At 41.8% G+C, this 22,866-nt stretch overlaps 1 protein-coding gene across 1 annotated transcript in view; it reads right to left on the reverse strand.

Annotated features, from left to right (window-relative positions):
- The window catches only part of LOC126355654 (neural-cadherin-like), a 184,553-nt gene that overhangs the window by 156,468 nt on the left and 5,219 nt on the right, over positions 1-22,866 (reverse strand). The window contains exons 2-3 of the mRNA XM_050006018.1: positions 20,583-20,769; positions 8,583-8,816 (exon numbers count right to left, since the gene is read on the reverse strand). Of these exons, the coding sequence (XP_049861975.1) occupies positions 8,583-8,816; positions 20,583-20,769 (421 nt within the window). The remainder of the gene's footprint in view (positions 1-8,582; positions 8,817-20,582; positions 20,770-22,866) is intronic.

Consider the following 22,866-nt stretch of genomic DNA (forward strand, 5'->3'; position numbering starts at 1 on the left):
AATGGAAAAACTGGTAGATGCGGACCTCGGGAAGGATCAGTTTGGATTCCGTAGTAATGTTGGAACATGTGAGGCAATACTGACCTTACGACTTATCTTAGAAGAAAGATTAAGAAAAGGTAAACCTACGTTTCTAGCATTTGTAGACTTAGAGAAAGCTTTTGACAATGTTGACTGGAATACTCTCTCTCAAATTTTGAAAGTGGCAGGGGTAAAATACAGGAAGCGAAAGGCTATTTACAATTTGTACAGAAACCAGATGGCAGTTATTAGAGTCGAGGGGCATGAAAGGGAAGCAGTGGTTGGGAAAGGAGTGAGACAGGGCTGTAGCCTCTCCCCGATGTTATTCAATCTGTATATTGAGCAAGCAGTAAAGGAAACAAAAGAAAAATTTGGAGTAGGTATTAAAAATCATGGAGAAGAAGTAAAAACTTTGAGGTTCGCCGATGACATTGTAATTCTGTCAGAGGACTTGGAAGGGCAGTTGAACGGAATGGACAGTGTCTTGAAAGGAGGATATAAGATGAACATCAACAAAAGCAAAACGAGGACAATGGAATGTAGTCAAATTAAATCGGGTGATGCTGAGGGAATTAGATTAGGAAATGAGACACTTAAAGTAGTAAAGGAGTTTTGCTATTTAGGAAGTAAAATAACTGATGGTGGTCGAATTAGAGGGATATAAAATGTAGACTGGCAATGGCCAGGGAAGCGTTTCTGAAGAAGAGAAATTTGTTAACATCGAATATAGATTTATGTATCAGGAAGTCGTTTCTGAAAGTATTTGTTTGGACTGTAGCCATGTATGGATGTGAAACTTGGACGATAACTAGTTTGGACAAGAAGAGAATAGAAGCTTTCGAAATGTGGTGCTACAGGAGATTGCTGAAGATAAGGTGGATAGATCACGTAACTAATGAGGAGGTATTGAATAGGATTGGGGAGAAGAGAAGTTTATGGCACAACTTGACTAGATGAAGGGATCGGTTAGTAGGACATGTTTTGAGGCATCAAGGGCAGTGTGGAGGGTAAAAATCGTAGAGGGAGACCAAGAGATGAATACACTAAGCAGATTCAGAAGGATGTAGGTTGCAGTAGGTACTGGGAGATGAAGAAGCTTGCACAGGATAGAGTAGCATAGAGAGCTGCATCAAACCGGTCTCAGGACTGAAGACAACAACAACAACAACAATAATCTTTTGACAGAAAGATCCACAGCATACAAATTGATACAATACAGGTGGTAATATTAGTGGGTTTTACAACTCTGACGGTATTGAGTTCCCCATTAAGCTCTGTGACATTTCTAAATTCAAGGCACAGAATATCAGCATCTCAGTTAAAGTCCTAGATGAACATAAATTCTTTGGACTCCATTCATTTCTCTGAATTTTCTTGTCAGCATAAGTCGTATTCAAACATGCTGCTATTCTTCAAGGGGATAATAATAATAACCACTATGTATGGATCAAAGATGTGTCCCAACTTCTTACATCCAAATTGTGTAATCATAATAGTAAAAGACATTTTTGTGTTAGGTGTTCAATGGCTTTTCTTCAAGTGCACTACTAGCAAAGCATTATGTGGATTGCTCTATCAAGAAATCGATACGTGTTGCCATGCACAAAGAAGAAAACAAAATCTTAAAGTTTAAGAGTACACACCATCAGGAGCGATGCTATTTGATACTTATGCTGACACTGAGTAAGTTCTTGCTACTGTTATGTGCTATGAATATTCATTTGTACAACAGTGTGGTTGACTATTACTATTATATCTGTGGGCAGCCATTAGGTAGAAAAGGATGAAATACTCAGACAGATCATTGTCATCTAACTGATATGTTCTGCCTTCCTGCTCAAAACACATGAAACTTGGAGTATAAATAACCCATGAAACATGCCTGTTTTCTTTCACAATTTGAGCAGATATGATGCACACATTCTTGTGGAGCACCTGGCTGGTTCGGTGTGGTGAAGGATTAGGTCAGTGTCTTACCTGAGAGAGTAGAGAAATGTATTTCATTCTCCAAACGACTGATACCAAGAATTATGCCTTGCTTCTTGGACTCGCTACATTTTATGTAGGCACCACTGCAGAAACTTGTTGAACGCCTCAGGATAATATGGTCTTCACTCAAGGTGCATATACCAATGATGCGAAGTTTCATCTTGTGATGGGGAACTGGGTTTTCCCATATGAGTATCTGAATTGTGTGGAAACACCCAACAAAACTAGACTACTTGGCATAACTACATTAACGAGTACCTGACAGGCAACGTAATATCACGTCAGATGCACAGAAATGACTATGGTGGGAATGTTTGAAAGGAGTTGAACTTCTTGAATTTAGGGGAATATGCAAAACTTCATAAGGACATGGACATGCATCTGCTTACTGATATTTTTGAGAAGTTCTGGAATGTATGCATAACCATGTCTCTATATCCTACCTTTTATTATACAGCACCTGGGTTGCTGCATTGAAACAAGCCTCACACTATTCACTTGATGAGAGTGGTGAGACAGTGACAGAGTGGGAGAGAGTGTGGTAGTGGTTGTAACATGTGGAATAGTACAACCAAATTATCATTTTACTTTTAGTACACATGTAAATATATATACACAACATGTCTGCTGACAGAATGTAAATACATAACCACATCATATGTGCTGACAAAAATCACTTGTAAATAAACCTTTCACACAAAAAATGTGCAAATGAACCCATATTGTGAAAAAAGGTGTTACTTGTAAATGTTCATACACTGCACATCATGTGTTTACCTACTACATTTGTAAACATAATAGCTTTTAAATTTCACCCGCTGTTAGCTGTGCAAGCCTGATTAGATTATAGTACAGATATATAGTTTTCTCTGCTACCCAAGTCCATTCAAAATTATAAATATGTTTGGATGCAACCAGTGGTACTGTTGGGTCGTTTGTGGGTTATCGCTACTGGTAGTAATAGTAACAGAAATAGTTATACTGTAAGAAAATATCCATGCACTGAAAAATATCAAATTGTATCACTGAAATGTATTTCAGAGACATGAAATTTTTTGTTCAAAGAATCAAATTATCATTGATACATCTGGTCATCAGAGACTGGAATAAATGAATTAATTCGTTACCATATGTGTTTGTAGTTTTTGTTTACAAAAAAATATCCACATTGCATTTTGTACACACACACACACACACACACACACACACACACACACACACACCAAGTTATGCAAGACGCATATCACATTAGTTTTGAACCTGAGTGCTGTTAAAGAAGTGAAGCGTAAGATGGAGAATAATGAAATATATGGAATGGTTACATATGATTTTGCATATTGTGCTGCCTGCAGTAGGTTAAGGGAGTAGGTGCTACTTGACTGTGTCAACTTCCAAAGACATACAATGGACATGTCGAAAACTATATGACCTATGTTTGAAGAAAAAACCACAGACGTAGTTCCTGAGGAAAGCTAGGCATGGACAAAAGGATGAAGTGATATTGGTTGCAGGAAACACTTCCATTGTGGGTATTCTGGGAAACATTTCCTACTGTTTTCTTTGTAAACACCACGTACCATGCACATCACCATACACTACACACATCACAACCCAGAATCACTTAGACAGTACACACCATGATACACAACACATGACAAATACTATAACACACATTACATTCATATCACCATAAAAGAGACACATACATAACACCATAAAATAGACTGAAGGTGGTAATGTATTTCACTACGTTTGTGACATTAAAAGCGTAAGACTACATCTGGAGAGAGAGTTAGGTATGAAATGAAGTTTTCTTGTTGGTTGCAAGGTGTACCCACATTTTGCAGAGCAACTCCGTTATGTGTGTGTGATCCTATGTGGAGAGTCGCTTAAAATGCAGTGCTAGCTTGGACTCAAAGGAAATGGTACAAAATCCTATGACTGACTGACTATCGATCTCAGAAATGTTATCTCTGAGTTGGACTGCATGAGGTCGAATGTGGAGCTGTGACATGTCCCATTAGCGCAGGGTGCAACAAATGAGAGGCCTCGTGCATGAAGAAACAGAATAACGAAACACACTACTGTTGACCGATCTGCCAGTTGTCACTAGATCGAGTATGCATGCTGCCGCCCGATGCATTAGTTTGTATGATGACCACTGGGTGAGCTAGCGGTCGTTATGAGGTATGACATACAGTTTTTCGTCAAAAAATCCACTTCATTCATAAAAATATCGTACAATGTATTTGCTATGTTTCTGTTGGGTAGGATGCGATTCGCAAATCTCAAACAAGTATGCTTCATTCTCAAATGCTGTTGCTGCATGACACTTTTATGTACTGAGCTGGATTTATAACAGCACCTCCCCTTCTAGCAACGCCCTTTCCCCCTCCCTATTCCCTTCTCTCTCGTATCCCCACCATTAGCACATCCTTCATCCTTCCAGATTTTATTCATCGTCATATGTGCTGCGTCAGTGTTCTGTTAATTGAAGTTCTAAAGTGGTGTGGCTTTGAAGCGTGTTCTCAGGTTGTATATAGCTTTGACGTCAGTGGTTTTTTCAATGCTGTGCCGCCCATCACGTGGCTGTTTTAATCATTATGAGACTTTTCATGTTCCTGCCATACTTGGACTTGTGTCAGGCTCTATCTTTTAATTCTCACAGTGTGTGGTTTTTGTGTGAAGAATTTCTTTCTTTTTGTTATCTCCATTTTATGGTCACCCCTTCTTTGTATACTTTCTTCCATTATGTTCCCCCTTGTTTATATCTATGTTAAACCATGTTTCTCCTTTGTATTGTTTTCAATGTCCTCCTGCCCCATTGTAAAATCTCTGGGCAGCGCCTATGCTGCTGCCAGCCCGCCACTGGTGGGGAGTTGAAATTACAATAAAGGAAAAAAATAGCAGCACTGGGATAAAGCCTTCCAAATCCTCGAATGCCATGTGCTCCACCTCGCTTTCAATACCCATCACCTGTGCCCGATGAGGATCATCTATGACCTCATCCCCTTCCCACATCTCCTCTTTCTCCTAGAAGACATCTGTATTCCCAACACCAACCACTGCGTTGATTCCACTCACCCCCTGGTCTCTCCCTTCCTCTTCACTCCCCACCTGCTGCCATGCCTTTGCTGATGTGTGTCCCCCCCCCTCTCTCTCCATCTCCACACCCTCCACCTCCTCTCCCAAAGGAACTTCCAACATCTCCCTGTCTGGGATGATGTGCTTTGCTCCAGTATTTACCCTGCCTTCCACCTTTGACCCTCCTCTTCCCCTCCCCTCCTCCTTTGGGTTCCCTTTCTTTCCCCTCCTACCTTGGCTGTTTTCTCCCTCCTCCTCCCTGTGCTCCTCACTTCTCCTTTCCCAGTCATTGCACTCCCTCCCCATCTCTTGCCTCTTGGTGTCCTACCGACTACACCCCTTCCCCTCTTCCTGTCCCCCTCCACCATCAACTCCCCATCTCTCTTTCCTCTCTCCCCCTCTTCAACTTCCCCTCCCTTGGCATGCTCTTCAAATTTTACTGCAGTTACGTTGTCGTGTTTTGACGCTCGTTGCGTATCTAATGCAGCGTGTTTCAGTGTCTTTGTCCCGTACTGTGAACGCCGTTTTTAATTGTTCTGTTCATGCCGCCAATATTTATGTGCTATGTCTTCATCGAGTGCCATTTTAACTATGTATGGATTCTATGTAAATGTGCTTCATACAACTACCACTTTTTTGTATATTTTAACTCCAATTGCTTCCCCTTCACATGTGCACATTACAACTTTTATCCATGTATTTTATATATGTAAAGTTCTCCTGTTTTATTTGATGCAATCTCTTGGCTGTTGTCTATTATTATTAACCATCCTTATGTCCTTCCTAGCAGCTGTTTACTTGTAGATTTCAGGAGGCTACCCCCCTCACATCAGTGATAGTCTGCTATTATTATTACCCATCCTTACGTTTTTCCAGACAGCTATTTACTTGTTGATCAATAGGAAGCTGCTGTTGAAATTCAGTGATAGTCTGCTGTCCTCTTATCATCCATCCACCAATTAGTGGGTGGGTGCATTTTTCAAGAGGATAAGGCCCAAAATGGATGAAATAAAGAAATACAGCTCTAGGTCCTTCCACACCAACAGCTCAGTGCAGACTGTTGGTTTCCCACAATTTTGCCAGCTGGGGGAGGTGGTAATTAATCGATTAATTTAATTAAATAATGAATTTGATATCAAAAGTATCTACATCAGCGGGAGGGAACAGATTTGGGAGAGAGTCCGCCATCTTGAATAAATTTGGCAACCATTCAGACTGCACTCGTAACCCCCTTATTCCCCTACTACTTGAATTTTTCAGCAACAGGGAAGGTGGGAAGGGTAGGTCTGCTAGTTACATGCTTGCACTTGATGTACGGTTATCCCTGATGTTGTTTCTCATCTATATCTTGCTGAGAATGAGGATGTGATGCAGGTTTCACTGGAGTTTTTCACTTTGGTACTTTTAATGTAAATGAAATAATAATTTAAAGAAAATAATTTTTTAATATACTACATTTTTAAATCGGTTTAAAAATTTAAAAAAATCTCCTAGCCCCACACAGGTCTTTGACCCAACGCTGGTAGTCCTGAACATTTATGATAGTGAATTTTTAATATCTGTGAAAGTACTTGTTAGATTTAAAATGGAAAACGTGTGACTTGTGCAGCAGATAATCGTATGGGCATGAAATATGAATGCATCAGTTACTACTTACATAGTGATATAGTACGAAGGCGAGTTATTCATGCATCAGCTTTGTATTGCATTCATTCTGCATTATTCCTTTTGAATTTTACGACTAATGGCACATGGGTTAGGAATGTGTATGGGGCTAGGAGAACTTATTTTATACTTTTCAGTTCAATTTAAAAACCTGGTATATTGAACACTCATTTTTACTTAAATACTTATTTTATGTGTGTGAAAGTTTTCGATCGATTTCAAACATTCTGATGAGACTGCAACAGAGATATGTGGTAAATTTCAGGTTTATTGTAGTTTCTCTTCATTTGACTCAATCAATGTATTGCTTCCGCCTACATATATCTGGCAAAAAAGACCGTGCAGGTAAAAATTTGAGAGATATGAGCACAGACAGTGACTTACCAGCATTCTTCCTGGAAACCATTCAAAGCTGGAATAGGAAAACGAGGAAACTGCCACACATGAGAAAAGATACCGAGTTAATATTACAGTTCTGAGCAGTGTTTAAAATTTGAAGACTGTAGCTAATCGAGAAGTTAGGTACTTTAAAATCAGTTGAAAAATTTGTACTGAACCTTGTAATGGTACTTGAATTACGTAACCATTATGGCACCTGACCTCAACCTCTCGATACCAGCAATATTCTACTGTGTTTCTGTAAAATAGTTAACATACTTCTGTGACAACATTCAGATTTGATTTCATTTATGCAGAGGTACTACGATACATCGATATGTATATATTGTAATGATATTATTCTTATTTGTAATCTTCCTTTTGTCACTATGATCTTTGACGTGCTTGTAACTCTGATTTTTGGGCACGCAAGCGGTTGTTAGAGAGTCAAGCTTTGGTCGTCATGTTGAAAAGACACAAATGAAATGTGAACTTAAACAGTGAGGAAGATATTTTCAAGTATGTTTTATATTGTGAAGTGTGTTTTGGAACGAGTTACGCGATACTGCAACAAAAGTAATAAAAAAGAAGTGTAATTCGGAATGCTGATTACTTTTTTACATCACAATTGTCCTAACTTGCAAAATTTAATCTTCAAGAATGGTTTATGAAACACATCTATAAAACTTTTGAATATCGCAGAATAACACCTAGGCCTCTTTGCATCCGAGCTTGGAATCATCACTACGTAGATTTTCGACGATTGAGTCGTGAGTTCACAACGATACCAGCATGGGAAACACGAAAAGATGAGTGCCTAGTTTATCCATTATTTCAAAAAATGACATCATTAACTGTGCTCTAATGACACCTGCCACATAATACAACTTTGTTGTTGCCCAAAAATGCAATATTTAGCAGCGTGAGCAACACTACAGTCATAATTACTTTTTGACCTTTGTTGTGGTAGGGTCGTTAGAACCTCTCTACTCAGCCATTTCCGTCTGTACACATACCACCCAGAATGCGTTCTGAACTTTCGTCACAACATGCCAGTTCTGCAGAGCAGCCGAGACGTCAGGCGCTACCAAACAGTTTCACTCCCATCCTCATCCCTGTAGAACTGACCAACAAAAAAAAAAGTGAGTTAATATTGCATTGTCATCCAGTTATGAGCTTTATTTAAAATTGCAAGACTGTGGCACATTGGGAAGTTAGTTTAAAACCAGTTGCAAAATTAGTACTAAACAAACAGACAGACAAGAAAATGAACTGACAGAGATGTGGTGAAGTAATTGAAAATAGGTCACCAGATTCAGCAAACAACGAAACACAGTATGACAAGGTTGGCAGTGAAGTGAGGCAATGGTTTTCGGATGACGAGAAACACAGGCGGTAAGCGTCCGTCTGCCCTCTCCCTGGGTCAGCGCTGCCCCTGCACGTACCTTGGAGACCGCCGCCGTCTGTGGCAACCACCTGTATGGAGTAGCGAGGCGTACGCTCGCGGTCCAGGCAGCAAATCGCAGTGCGGATCTCGCCGCTGTCGCTGTCTATCATGAAGATGGCCGAGCCGGAAGTTTCGTCCACGACGTTCTTCTCTATAGAGTACGTTATCTTCGCGTTGAGGCCCTCGTATGGGTCGTCGTTGTCCACTGCTGTTACGTTCAGCACGTAGGTGCCTGCATTAAAGATGAATGAAATTCTGATTTATTTCATCAAAAGACATTGTAGCAGGGGTTATAAACAGAAGAGGAGGTGGGAACAGAGTTACAGAATCATTCTTTGGGTGTATCGTGGAGCACCCATTTTTGTAACGAATCCAATGCACACTCATGCTCATAAATTAATGGTAATGCTGATTCTTGGTGAAACAACGCTCTGGTGATCGATTTGCGGGTTTAAATCACCTCAGGGTATGACCATGCAGTGCATTTGACCTGCGGTCGTCGCACGGTGGCGCTGGCGGCACTCCACGTACGCAGAGGTGTGTTGGTGCATGTCAGAGTACGGCGCAGCGAGGAAATGTGCACACGTTTACAGACGTGCTAATGGTGACTGTGTGTTGAAAATTGCTCAAAGAACACATATTGATGACGTTATTACGGGTAGAATAGCATGGCGACTGAAGGCTGGTCAAACACAGCAATTCGTAGCACAGGCCCTCCATGTGCCACAAAGTGTGATCTCAAGATTATCGCAACGATTCCAGCAGACAGGAAACGTGCCCAGGCGCTACAATATGGGACGTCCACAGTGTACAACACCACAAGAAGACCGATATCTCACCATCAGTGAGTACTGCAGGTAGCCTTGCTCGGGACCTTACCGCAGCCGCTGGTCTCCAGACACACAGTTCACAGAGGACTGAACAGACGTGGTTTATTCGAACGGAGACCTGCAAGGTGCATTCCACTGACCCCTGATCACAGGAGAGCTCGTAAAGCTTGGTGTGAAGAACACAGTACTTGGTCATTGGAACAGTGGTCCCAGGTTATGTTAACGGACGAGTCCAGGTATAGTCTGAACAGTGATTCTCGCCGGGTTTTCATCTGGCGTGAATCAGGAACCAGATACCAACCCCTTAATGTCCTCGAAAGGGACCTTTATAGAGGTCGTAGTCTGATGGTGAGTGGAATTATGATTGGTGCATGTACACACCTGCAGGTCTTTGACAGAGGAACTGCAACAGGTCAGGTGTATCGGGACGTCATTTTGTACCAGTATGTCAGCCTTTTCAGGGGTGCTGTGGGTTCGACCTTCCTCCTGATGGATGAAAACGCACGGCCCCACCGAGCTGCCATCGTAGAGGAGCACCTTGAAACAGAAGATATCAGGCGAATGGAGTGGCCTGCCTGTTTTCCAGACCTAAACCCCATCGAGCACGTCTGGGATGCTCTCGGTCGACCTATCGCTGCAAGTCTTCAAACCACTGGGACACTTCAGGTACTCCGACAGGCACTGGTGCAAGAATGGAAGGTTTAGCCCGGCAGCTGCTCGACCAACTGATTCAGAGTATGCCAACCCGTTGTGCGGCCTATGTACATGTGCATGGTGATCATATCCCATAGTGATAGTGGGGTACAGGCGCAGGGACTATGGTGTTTTGTAGCACATGTGTTTCGGGACCGTTTCCTCAACTTATCACCAATACCGTGGACTTACAGATCTGTGTCGTGTGTGTTCCCTATGTGTAGTGTTACATTGTGTGGCACCACATTCATCAATTATCCTTAATTTATGAGCATGAGTGTAGATACTGCTAGATACATTAACTGTAACAGTATTATTACCTATGATGTGCAGAAGGCTCTGACGTACTCACAGGAGTCATTGACATGCTGCTCTCAAAAGTACGTTGCTGTGACTGGTAGCCCCCGTGGTAACCAGTTCTGACAAGGTAAGCGTAAACCTAATGAGTTAACTCATTTTGGTAGTCTTTTGCACGAGTGTACTACACATTCAGATTAACAAACGCTGCTCTAGTATGATGCGCTTCTGAAGAATTTTCAAGAAATCGATGTTCTGATGTATGTCATAGCATACAATACGCGAGCGCCAACCGTCGACAGAAGGGTGTGGGCAACTGGCGAGTCGTCTTCTTTCGCCATTAATCTTTCACTTTAACGTAACAACACTATGTTTTACTTATTATCTCATGTTTTTTGGCATTGTAACTTAACATCATTTTTTATACGATGTCTATGAAACCAAGGATCTGATTTATGCAATATGCTAATGCAATATACTAATCTTTACTAAAACTTGGCTGTGCATCCAAATATTTTAGTTATTTATGTTTGTAAATAACTGATCTGTTCTTGAGGGAACGATTTTCTAATAGAGTGGGGGTGTACTACGTCTTACTGTGGCGTTTGTTTTGCCTTGGCGCGCAATGGATAAAAAGAGTTGGAGTGAGTAGATGTCAGTCGGAGTTAGACAGTGCTACAGTGCAGTCGACAGGTGGTGCACAACAAGCAATTAATTTCGTGCAGTAAAATATTCCGCAGTTGTTGAATGGAGACATCAGATTGGTGCATTTACAGTAATAAGTCGTCTCAGTTACGGGATTACCTTGGATGAAAGATAGTTTGCGTCTGAATCCATGTTGACGTTACTCACAGTTCAAGTGCGGCAGGTATAGGATTCAAAAAAATGCAATATTTCGAGCAGTGGTTATGTCTTTGCGTGTGACGCGAAGGTATTGTAAAATATCAATTGTCCACTGCTCACACGTCCGTGCTTTGGTGAAAAGACAACAGTGCTGTGTATGTGTACAAAGTATTATAGGACGACCAAGCCTATCATTTACTAAATAGTTTGCAATACTACCATTGTCTTAATAACAATGCTTCTACTTTAGGCCACGGTTAAATTATTTTCAATCTAAAGAAATTAAAGACTTAATTGTAGATGAAACACTACAATGTAAGCTGTAGTGAAATTAATTTGTGTTTGTGTAGAGTTAAGGCGCATTTACGATTACATTACTGTAATTAAATCATGCTAGTGTAAAGGCACGACATGCGAAAGTAAACTACTTGTAAAAGCATTCACGTTGCTTTTGACTCTCTGGTGAAACAAAAAATTAAGATCAAAACTTAAAACATCGTTTAGAATCAAAGAGTCGTATTTTACATAACGAACACTCTTGTGATGATTCCTTGATCATTACTGACTGTTCTCTTAACCGCTCGAATAAAAAAAACAACAAAAAAACATGGTAAACATGTATTTGCACAGTTTTTTCTTTGAGTCATCAGTCTTTCGTCTGGTTCGACGCTGCCCGCCACAAATTTCTCTTCTGCGGCAACCTTTTCATCTCAGAGTAGCATCTGCAACCTACGTCCTCAATCATTTGCTGGAAGTATTCCGATCTCCGTCTTCCTCTACAGTTTTTTACCCTCTACAGCTTCCTGTAGTACAGTGTAAGTTATTCCCCGATGTCTTAACATGTGTTCTATCATCCTGTCCATCTTGTCAGTGTTTTCCACGTATTCCTTTCTTCCCCGATTCTTCGGAGAACCACCTCATTTCTTACTTTATCAGTCCGCGCAAGTTTCAACATTCTTCTGTAGCATCACATCTCAAATGCTTCGATTCTCTTCTTTTCCGGTTTTCCCACAGTCTATCTTTCACTACCATACAACGCTGTGCTCCAGACGTACACTCTGAGAAATTTCTCCCTCAAATTAAGGTCTACGTTTGACGCTAGCAGACTTCTCTTGGCCAGGAATGCCGTTTTCGCCAGTGCTAGTCCGCTTATTATGTCCAAGGGTTATTTTGCTGCCTAGCTACCAGAATTCATTGATTTCGTCTACTTCGTGATGGCCAATCTGATAAGTTCCTCGCTCTTCTCATTTCTGCTACTTCTCATTACTTTCGTCTCCCGTTGATTTACTCTCATCCATATTCTATACCACTAGACTGTTCATTCCACTCAGTAGATCCTGTAATTCTTGTTTACTTTCACTGAAGATATAAACGTCGTCAGTGAAGCTTATCATTGATCCTTAACCATGAATTTTCATCCCTCCCTTGAAGTTTTATTTTATTTGCGTCATTGCTTGTTCGATGTATGGATTGAACAGTATTGGCTGAACCCTATATCTCTGTTACATCCTTTTTTATGGGAACACTCCGTTTTTTGTCTTACTGATCCCTCTTGGCTCTTGTACATACTGTATGTTAACAGTCTTTCCCTATAGCTTACCCATGTTTTTCTCAGAATATGCAACATCTTGCCCTACTTGACACTGTCGCACGCTTTCTCCAGGTTGAAAAATCCTGTGAAGACGTACTGATTTTTCTGCAGTCTTCTTTTCATTATCAACCGCATCGTCAGAACTGTCTCCCTGGTGCCTTCTCTTTTCCTATAGCCAAACTGATCGTCATCTAACAGATCCTCAATTTTATTTCCCATTTTTCTGTATATTTTCTTGCCAGCAGCTTGGATGCACGAGCTGTTAAGTTGACTGTTCAATAATTATCGCACTTGTCAGCCCTTGTAATCTTGGGAGTTGAGGGGATGATGTTTTTCAAAAAGTCTGATGGTATATCGCCAGTCTCCCACATTCTACTCACCAACGTGAATAGTCGTTTTGTTGCCACTTCACCCAGTGATTTTAGAAACTCCGAGGGAATGTTGTCTATCCCTTCTGCATTATTTGATCTTAAGTCCTCCAAAGCTCTTTTAAATTCTGACTCTAATCTTGATACCCTCTCTCTTTCCTATCGGCTCTTGTTTCTTCTTCTATCACGTCATCAGATAAGTCTTCCTACTCAGGGAGGCCTTCAATGTACTGTTTCCACACACACGCTCTCTGCTTTGCATTTAACAATAGAGTTCCAATTGCACTCTTAATGTTGCCACCCTTGATTTTAATTTCACTGCAACTTCTTGTGACTTTTCTATATGCTGAGCACGTCCTTCCGAAAATCGTTTCATTTCGACTTATTCACATTTTTCATGCATCCATATCACCTTAGATTTCCTGCACTTTCTATTTATTTCTTTCCTGAGTGACTTGTTTCTCTGTATTCCTGAAGTTCCCTGAACGTTTTTGTATTTCCTTTTTGCGTTAACCAGCTAAAGTATTTCTTCTCTTACCCAAAGTTCCCTCCCAGTTATCTTCCTTGCACCTATGATTTGCTCTCCAAATTCTGTGATTGCCTTTTATAGAGACGTCCATACCTTTTCAACTGAATTACCTACTGAGCTATTCTCTATCACAGTATTTACAGCCTTGGAGAATTCAACCGTATCTCTTTATTCCGTATACCAGTTCATTGGGCAATGATTCCTCCTAGCTAGTCTGTTAAATTTGAGCCTACTCTTCATCATTACCAAACTGTGATCTGAGTCCATATCTGCTCCTGAGTACGCCTTCCAATCCAGTATCCGATTTCGGAATCTCTGACCATGATATAATGTACCTGGTATCATCCCGTCTCTCCCCGCCTTTAAAAGTATACCTCCTTCTCTGTGATTCATTAACAGAGTATTACCTGTTACTAACTCATATTTATTGCAGAAATTAATTAGTCTTTCTTCTCTCTCGTTCCTTCAACCAAGTCCGTATTCTTTTGTAACCCTTCTTCTGTCCCTACATCCGCATTCCAATCCCACATGACTTTTAGGTTTTCATCTCCCTTTATGTAATGAATTACCTGTTCAGTATCGTCATACTTGCTCTACCTCTTCATCATCTGCTTGCGACGTCGACGTGTGTACCTGAACTGTTGTTATCGGTGTTGGTTTGCTGTCGATTCTAATGATACCAACACTGTCACTAACCTGTTCAAGGTAACTCAATCTCTGCCCTACCTTCCTATTGGTAACGAATTCTACTCCCATTATCTGCTGATGTTGATATTGGCCTACACTTGGTTGGTTGGTGTGGTCTTCAGTCCAGAGACTGGTTTGATGCAGATCTCCAAGCTACTGTATCCTGTGCAAGCTTCTTCATCTCCCAGCACCTACTGCAGCCTATATCCTTCTCAATCGGCTTAGTGTATTCATCTCTTGGTCCCCCTCTACGATTTTTACCCTTCTCGCTGCCCTCCAATACTAAATTGGTCATCCCTTGATGCCTCAGAACATGTCCTACCAACCAGTCCCTTCTTCTTATCAAGTTGTGCCACAAACTCATCTTTTTCCCTAATTCTATTCAATACCTCCTCATTAGTTATGTGATCTACCCATCTAATCTTCAGCATTCTTCTGTAGCACCACATTTCAAAAGCTTCTATTCTCTTCTTGTCCAAACTGTTTATCGTCCATGTTTTACTTCCATACATAGCTATACTCCATACAAATGCTTTCAGAAACGACTTCCCGGCACTTAAATCTATACTCGATGTTAACAAATTTGTCTACGTCAGAAACGCTTTCCTTGCCATTGGCAGTATACATTTTATATCCTCTCTACTTCGACCATCATCAGTTATTTTGCTCACCAAATAGCGAAACTCATTTACTACTTTAAGTGTCTTATTTCCTTACCTAATTCCCTCAGCATCACCCGATTTAATTCATCTACATTCCATTATCCTCTTTCTGCTTTTGCTTGATGTTCATCTTATATCCTTTTGTCAAGACACTGTCCATTACGTTCAACTGCTCTTCCCATTCCTTTTCTGTCTCTGACAGAATTACAATGTCATCAGCGAACCTCAAACTTTTTATTTCTTCTCCATAGACTATAATACCTACTCCGAATTTTTCTTTTGTTTCCTTTACTGCTTGCTCAATATACAGATTGAATAACATCGGGGACAGGCTACAACCCTGTCTCAATTCCTTCCCAACCAGTGCTGCCCTTTCATGCCCCTCGACTCTTATAATTGCCATCTGGTTTCTACGAATTGTAAATAGCCTTTCGGTTCCTGTATTTTACCCCTACCACCTTCAGAATTTGAAAGAAGGTATTTCATTCAACATTGTCAAAAACTTTCTCTAAGTCTACAAACGCTAGAAACATAGGTTGTCTTTCCTTAATCCATCTTCTAAGATAAGTCGTATGGTCAGTATTGCCTCACGTGTTTCTATGGAATCCAAACTGATCTTCCCCGAGGTCGGCTTCTACCAGTTTTTCCATTCGTCTGTAAAGAATTCGCGTTAGCACTTTGCAACCGTGACTTATTGAACTGATAGTTCAGTAATTTTAACATCTGTCAACACCTGATTTCTTTGGGATTGGAATTATTATATTGCTACACTTACTTGAGCAGAAAGTCTTGTCTCCTTTGCATTTCAATTCACTGACTCCTGCTGTGTACTTTGCTCTGTACAGAGCTGTTATAAACCGTTGACTAATATCTGTATCGCTTCTAAGCTTCCTGCCATGCACCAAGTAGCAAAACCCCGTCCATAAGCAGCGGGTACAATTTCTTTCTATTTCTTCTTCAGAAACAATAGAAATAAAGCGTATATTATTCGAATCAGGTCTAGCACTGTATAACTTCACTGCGACAAACGTATTGATGTAATTAATATATCGATACATAAATGTTCATTTCATCATGAGTCCTAATTATATCTCGTCTATACTTGGTCATGTGTAGCAATAAGGTTATTATAATAATTATTATCGCTATCGAAGAAACCCGATTCGCTGTTGAGATACAGATGTTTGGTGGAGGATTAGAAACACTGATACGATTCGAACGCAGAACCGGCAGACTTCTAATTTGCCGCCTTAGCTGGTTTGGCTAACGCTGCTGCTCGATGGCTAACATTTTGCAGTGTCAGTCAACGGGATGGTAATGTTTTGAACCTCAGTTTCTCTAAAACGCTTCAGAAGAGCATCGAACTAGAGCAGTACTCCTTATGTCCCAGTATGTACCATAAACAAACTAAAGCTGAGCAGAATTAGTGATCCGTTGTTTGCCTTGTCAGTTACCCTCCAGTCTTGATCGGGCGTGGATGTACTTTCAGATCAGCAAAGGGCAAATTCAGTTTATAAAATTTATTTTTGTAGAGTAACCACATCCTGCCAGTAGAGTGTGTCAAAACACGAGAGATGTTTTGTATAAAGAGAATGCAGGTTATTCTTATTTTCGTTACCACTACGCCACTGCTGAGGCACAAGGAAAGCACTAATATCAGCTTGCGACGATCAGGTCCGATTTTGCCTATGTCTTTTAAATACATGAAGATAGGAATTTGGGATGAATTTTAACTTACACATCGAAACTGCACTGACATTTCTTGGTGCAGCCTTAAGTTAAGCAAGTACTAGATATCAATTTTCATATATAAAAATCCGGCCTGCATACGTTCGACCTCGCACAGCTCTAAAAGTAGTCGGTCGCTTGACTTGGCCAACGTTACAGTCGAATACACGTGTTTTTATAGAAGTATTTCTTAGACATATGTGACATATAAATAAATATGTAATACATTCTTGACAGATGTACTTCAAATTTTTTACGCTACTGTATTATACGTTCAGACTACGGAACCTAAACTCACAACAACAATAAACAAGGCCCAAGGGCAGAGAGTGTGGAAAAGAGGAGATAGAGAGAGGAGTGGAGAGAAAAAGGGGCAGGAGGAGATGAAGAGAGAGAGAGAGAGAGAGAGAGAGAGAGAGAGAGAGAGAGAGAGAGAGAATGACACGATGGACAGAGAGAGTTTTGAGAAAGTTACAGACAGAGAGGGAAGGAGGAGGAGGAGATGGACAAAGAGAGGGGGAGAAAGAGATGAAAAGTGATGAGGAGAAAGACATTAGAAAAAGGTTTCTCTTTTCTTACTGAGCACAGTAACACATGGCCGGGTGGAGTAATAATTCTTTTTAAAGAAAACTGCCTTCATTTAAACCCATGTGAAAAATATTGGAAATACTTCCTGATAATTTAAATTAGGTGACATATTATTGAAAAATGTGCCAGGTGGGTCTGAGAAGTTTGGCGAGTGGTCTCAAATGGTTCAAATGGCGCTAAGCACTATGGGACTTAACATCTGAGGTCATCAGCACCATAGACTTAGAAGTACTTTAAAGTAACTAGCTTAATAACATCACACACATCCATGCCCAAGGCAGGTTTCGAACCTGCGACCGTAGCAGCAGCGCTGTTCCAGACTGAAGCGCCTAGAACCGCTCGGCCACAGCGGCCGGTGAGTGGTCTTAGAACATAAAGGACACAAGAGCTACAAACAAAATACCTTTATACGAATTCAGAACAATCAGCATTAGCTACGACTCACTGTTGACATCGGTTCTAAAGCTGTTGAAAACTGCCAGCGAAGGCTTCTTGTGGCATTGCACGATGGACTGTAACCACGCGTTATTGCATATCGCATCATTACAAGTGTGACCTGGTGCTATCAGTGCAATGCAGAGACCAAGCGACAGTCAATCGCATGGTGTCCGCCATCTTCCCCGCCTCGCTCGGGTAGAAATTCATGATGGATTAAGCCCTTGCTGTTGAAAACGTCAATCAACAGAGTCTTAATCCTGGATTTCGTCAGTCGACCTTTGTTTTGGGAGGCGAGGAAGACCGTGAACACCATGCCATTAACTGTCGCTTGGTCTCCGAATCGTATTGGTAACACCAGGTCTCAACTTCTGTAATGATATGACTATCCAACAACGCTCGACAAAGGTGCTTCGAGCTGTTCCATAATAAGCGTCTGCTGAGTTGTAAGTAATTGTGACTAGTCTGAAAGTCAATAAAGGTATTTTGTTTGTAACTCTTGTTTCATTTAATTTGTGAGACCATTCGCCTTGTCTTTCAATATACACTGAGACAACAAAAGTCATCGGACGGCGATACGCACACATACAGATCACGGTAGTATCGCGTACAAAGGTAGAAATGGGCAGTGGACTGGTGGAGGTATCATCTGGACTCAGGTGAACCTGTGAAAAGGATTCCGACCGGATTACGGCCGCACGACGAGAATTAACAGACTGTACGCGGAATGGTAGTTGGACTGGATGCATGGGAGATTCAATTTCAGAAATCGAAATATTCCGAGCTCCACATTGTCAAGAGCGTGCTGAGAATACCAAACTTCAGGGATTACCTCTCACCACGGACAAAGCAGAGGCTTACGGATTTCGCTTAACGATCGAGAGAAGTAGTGTTTGCGTAGAGTTGTCAGTGCTAACAGACAAGCAACACTGTGTGAAATACCTGCATAAATCAGTGTGGGACGTACGACGATGTATACGTTAGGCCAATGAGGCGAAACCTCTTGTTTATGAGCTATGGCAGCAGACGACCTACGCGAGTGCCTTTGCTAACAGCACGGCAGCGCGTCTCCCTAGAACACTGGAAAACCGTGCCCCGGTGAGATGAGTCCCGATTTCACCTGATAAGGGCCAATGGTACGCTTCGAGTGTGGCGGAGACCCCACGAAGCCATGGACCCAAGTTATCAACAAGGCACTGTGCAAGCTGGTGGTGCTTCCGTATTAGCGCGGGATGTGTTTAGGTGGAATGGACTGGGTCTTCTGGTCCAGCTGAACCGGCCAGTGACTGGAAATGGCTATGTTCGGTCATTCATGGACTTAATGTTCCCGAACTTACTTACTTACTCACTGGTGATACCGGACTCGAGATTCCATTACCGCAGCAACGTATTTTCGCCATCTGTCCCTGTCTTGGGCGATTTCCTTCCATTCACCTTCAATACCTAGGCTCCTCAAATAAACCTTCACATTGTCCTCCCATCTTCGCCTCGGTTTCCTCACAGGACGTTTTCCTTCCAGGTTCCCTACCAGTACTCTGCACGCTGCCCTGCCCTCATCCATTCGAGCTACGTGACCCGCCCATCGCAGCCCACATGATTTGATAATACTGATTATGTCAGGGCTTGAATAGAGTTCGTGAACCTCTTCATCATGCAGTTTTCGCCACTCTCCGCTAATGTCATTCCTTTTTGCTCCGAAAATGGTCCTCAAAATTTTGTTCTCAAATACTCGAAACGGCTTTTCATTTTGCACAGTGAGAGACCAAGTCTCACACCCATACAGCATAACTGGTAGAATAATAGTTTTGTATATTCTAATCTTTAAATTCCTAGACAATATCCGTGATGAAAGCAATCTATTCAGTGAGAAGTAGCACGCATTTCCCGTCAGTGATATCTTCTTCAGTTCGGATTCAATCTCATTCCTCGAAGTGGTGTCCACGCATAGATACTTAAATGTGTTCACTTTTTCAAACTGCATGTCTCTAACTCTTAACATTTCCTGATCTGCTGCTGTTGGCATTCTAGAAGTAACCAGGTATTTAGTTTTGTCTGCACTTACCCTTAGACATACATCATATTACAAAAATGGGAACAACCTCTAAAACAAAAAAACGTTAGGGAACTTTACCTAGACATAAATGGGTATAGGAAGGGCTTCAAGGCTAGGACAAATGCACTTCGAGGGGATGCTGGGGGAATACTGACAGGCCCCAGTGCTATATTAAGTAAACGGAGGGCGTATTTTGAGCATATATTAAATGTACACCAGGAAGCAGGAAATGAGCAGGCGTACGAAATAGATACATCCCCCACAATGTTCTCAAACAATGATGGAATTTTTATGGACGACGATGCACCATGTTATCGGACCAGAGCTGGTCTGAAGAACATTTTGGACAATTTGAGCGAATGAATCTGGCCAGCCAGATTGCCCGACATGAAGCCCATCGAACATTTACGGGACATAATCCAAAGGTCAGCTCGTGCACAAAATCATGCACCAGCGACACTTTCGTAAATATGGACGGCTACAGAGGCAAGGCTCAATATTTCTGCAGAGGAATTTCAAAGTCTTGTTGAGTCCTTGCGACATCGAGTTGCTACACTACGCCGGGCGAGACGAGGCCCGACACGATGTGACGAGGTATTCCACGACTTTTGTCAGCTCAGTGTATCCTAAGGGCGTTTGGGCGCGACAGCCGCGCCCGGGCCGTATAGGAGAGGCTCGGGAGGCAGGTGCTGACCTGCCGCGGCGTTCTCGACGACGCGGCCGCGGTACAGCCTGCGGAGGAAGGCCGGCGCGTTGTCGTTGACGTCGCGCAGGGCGACGCGCAGCTCGGCGTGGCCCACCAGCCCGGCGCCGCCCTCGTCCTGCGCGAACGCCGCAAGCCTCCAGACGGGCCGCCCCAGCGGCGGGTCGCGGTCCACCGGCTGCCGACACCAAAGCAACAGCTCAAATGGTTCGAATAGCTCTGACCACTGTGGCACTTAACTTCTCAGGTCATCAGTGCCCTGTAACTAAGATCTCCTTAAACCTAACTAACCTAAGGACATCACACACACATCCATGCCCGAGGCAGGATTCGAACCTGCGACCGTAGCGGTCGCGCGGTTCCAGACTGTAGTGCCCAGAAACAATCGGCCACTCCGGCCGGCAACACCGGCTCAACCTACCGCTTCCAGCCACCACCGACACAAAGGAAGGCCTCGGCACTTGTTCGTGACGTCACGTCAGCTAGGCACGGCCAACGCCACGTCTGTTGCAGGCATACTCATAATGGTGGTGTCTCCCTCTCTGACACAGGAAAATGTCAAACTATTGGCGGTAGTTGTCCAACACACATTGTTCTGACAGATTTCTGCAATAAATTAATTGTGCAATTCATTACACTTCTTAACAAATAGTGTACTCCTGAACTTAAATTTCCACCTGTTTTAGGGATTGACATACAAAAACAACTTCATGGTCCAGCAGCAACAGAATTCCTGCTTCTTTACCTTATTCGTAAATCTGAGGAAGTTACGTTTGTACTGGGTTGCTTTTACAAGAAACTGTGAACATATTGGTGCTCTTCTTTACTTATCTTGGTTGCCTATGGGATGAGAAGCACTGAATGTTAATAAAATATCTTGCGATTGTACACGTTGAGGGAGGAGGTGGGGGACAGAAGAAGAGGCAAAAGAGAGATACTTGTTTTATGAAATAATTTTTATTTATCTTATAAAGTGTCTCCTTTCAGTTGCAAGAGGGGAATATTTATCTTTTCTAATGTGCATGATTAAAGAAGTTTAAACTCACAGTATTTTCGATGTATGAAGCTATTTTGTTTCCTGTTTAGAATTCCTTTCGTTGAAAACGACTGTAATCTAATGAGTGGCAACAGTTGCACATTTACACATGTAAATTAGTTCACATTTTCAGTGACGATGTCAAACGAAAATAAATAAATAAATAAAAGAAACGAGTTCATTGTAAGGGGGTTGGGGTAAGTTTCGATAGCAAAATGGATCAAGTAAATATAGTTACTTGAATGTAAAATTTCCGAAGCTTGCAATAGGGCCAAGCGTCTTCTCATATTGATCTACGTTTGTTTCGACAGGATTCAGTAATACAGAACTATGATCTTCATTTGTAGCTTTACGATAGTAAGAAAATCTGTCATCTAAATAAAACTGCAGAACCCAAAACAATAGCAAACATTTTGTCCAAAAGTAAGAGACTTATAGTGATAAGCACGCCCAGGCGTTTCTGCCTGCAACAGATCTGGCTTTCGCGGTGCCTAGCTGACGTGACGTCAGCAACAAGCGCCGAGGCCTTCCTTTGAGTCGGTGTTGCTCCAGCACAACGCTTGCCGAGGCACAGCTGAGCTTGTTGTGCATCTGTCCCATCGGCAATAAAGTACAGTAAGCAGTAGAACATCAACAAGTAAAAATATGCTTCTGTCGGAGCTCAGAAAAGCGAGTATGTTCCTCTTTAAGAGACTCTGACAGAGACGTGCTGCCTCACTCTTCATTCTTAAAATAAAATAAAAGAAATGGTTCAAATGGCTCTGCGCACTATGGGACTTAACTTCTGAGGTCATCAGTCCTCTAGAACTTAAAAGTACTTAAACCTGACTAACCTAAGAACATCACACACATCCATGCCCGAGGCAGGATTCGAACCTGCGACCGTAGCGGTCCCGCGGTTCCAGACTGTAGCGTCCAGGACCGCTTCATTCTTTCTTTCTCACCAAAAGTTTTGGTATCCTAACATATTCATCCTCTTTGCTCTTTTAAGACAAAACATTCTAAATCCTTTTACAGAGTCTCTGTTTGTATTTAAGCCTTAATACTGAGCATCTCCCTCTCGCAGCCATTGTCTGCACAGGGTGTTTCTTATTATACACATACATACATACATACATACATTAATCCTTGTTCCATAAATCATGAATACGACATTTCGTAATGGTGTGTAACGTGTCACTGCAACATAAGTTTTCTTTACCCAAAATAAATAATTAGTTTCTTTTTTTTTACAGTTAC

Source organism: Schistocerca gregaria, chromosome 3, assembly GCF_023897955.1.
Source record: "Schistocerca gregaria isolate iqSchGreg1 chromosome 3, iqSchGreg1.2, whole genome shotgun sequence".
NCBI classification, from domain to species: domain Eukaryota; kingdom Metazoa; phylum Arthropoda; class Insecta; order Orthoptera; family Acrididae; genus Schistocerca; species Schistocerca gregaria.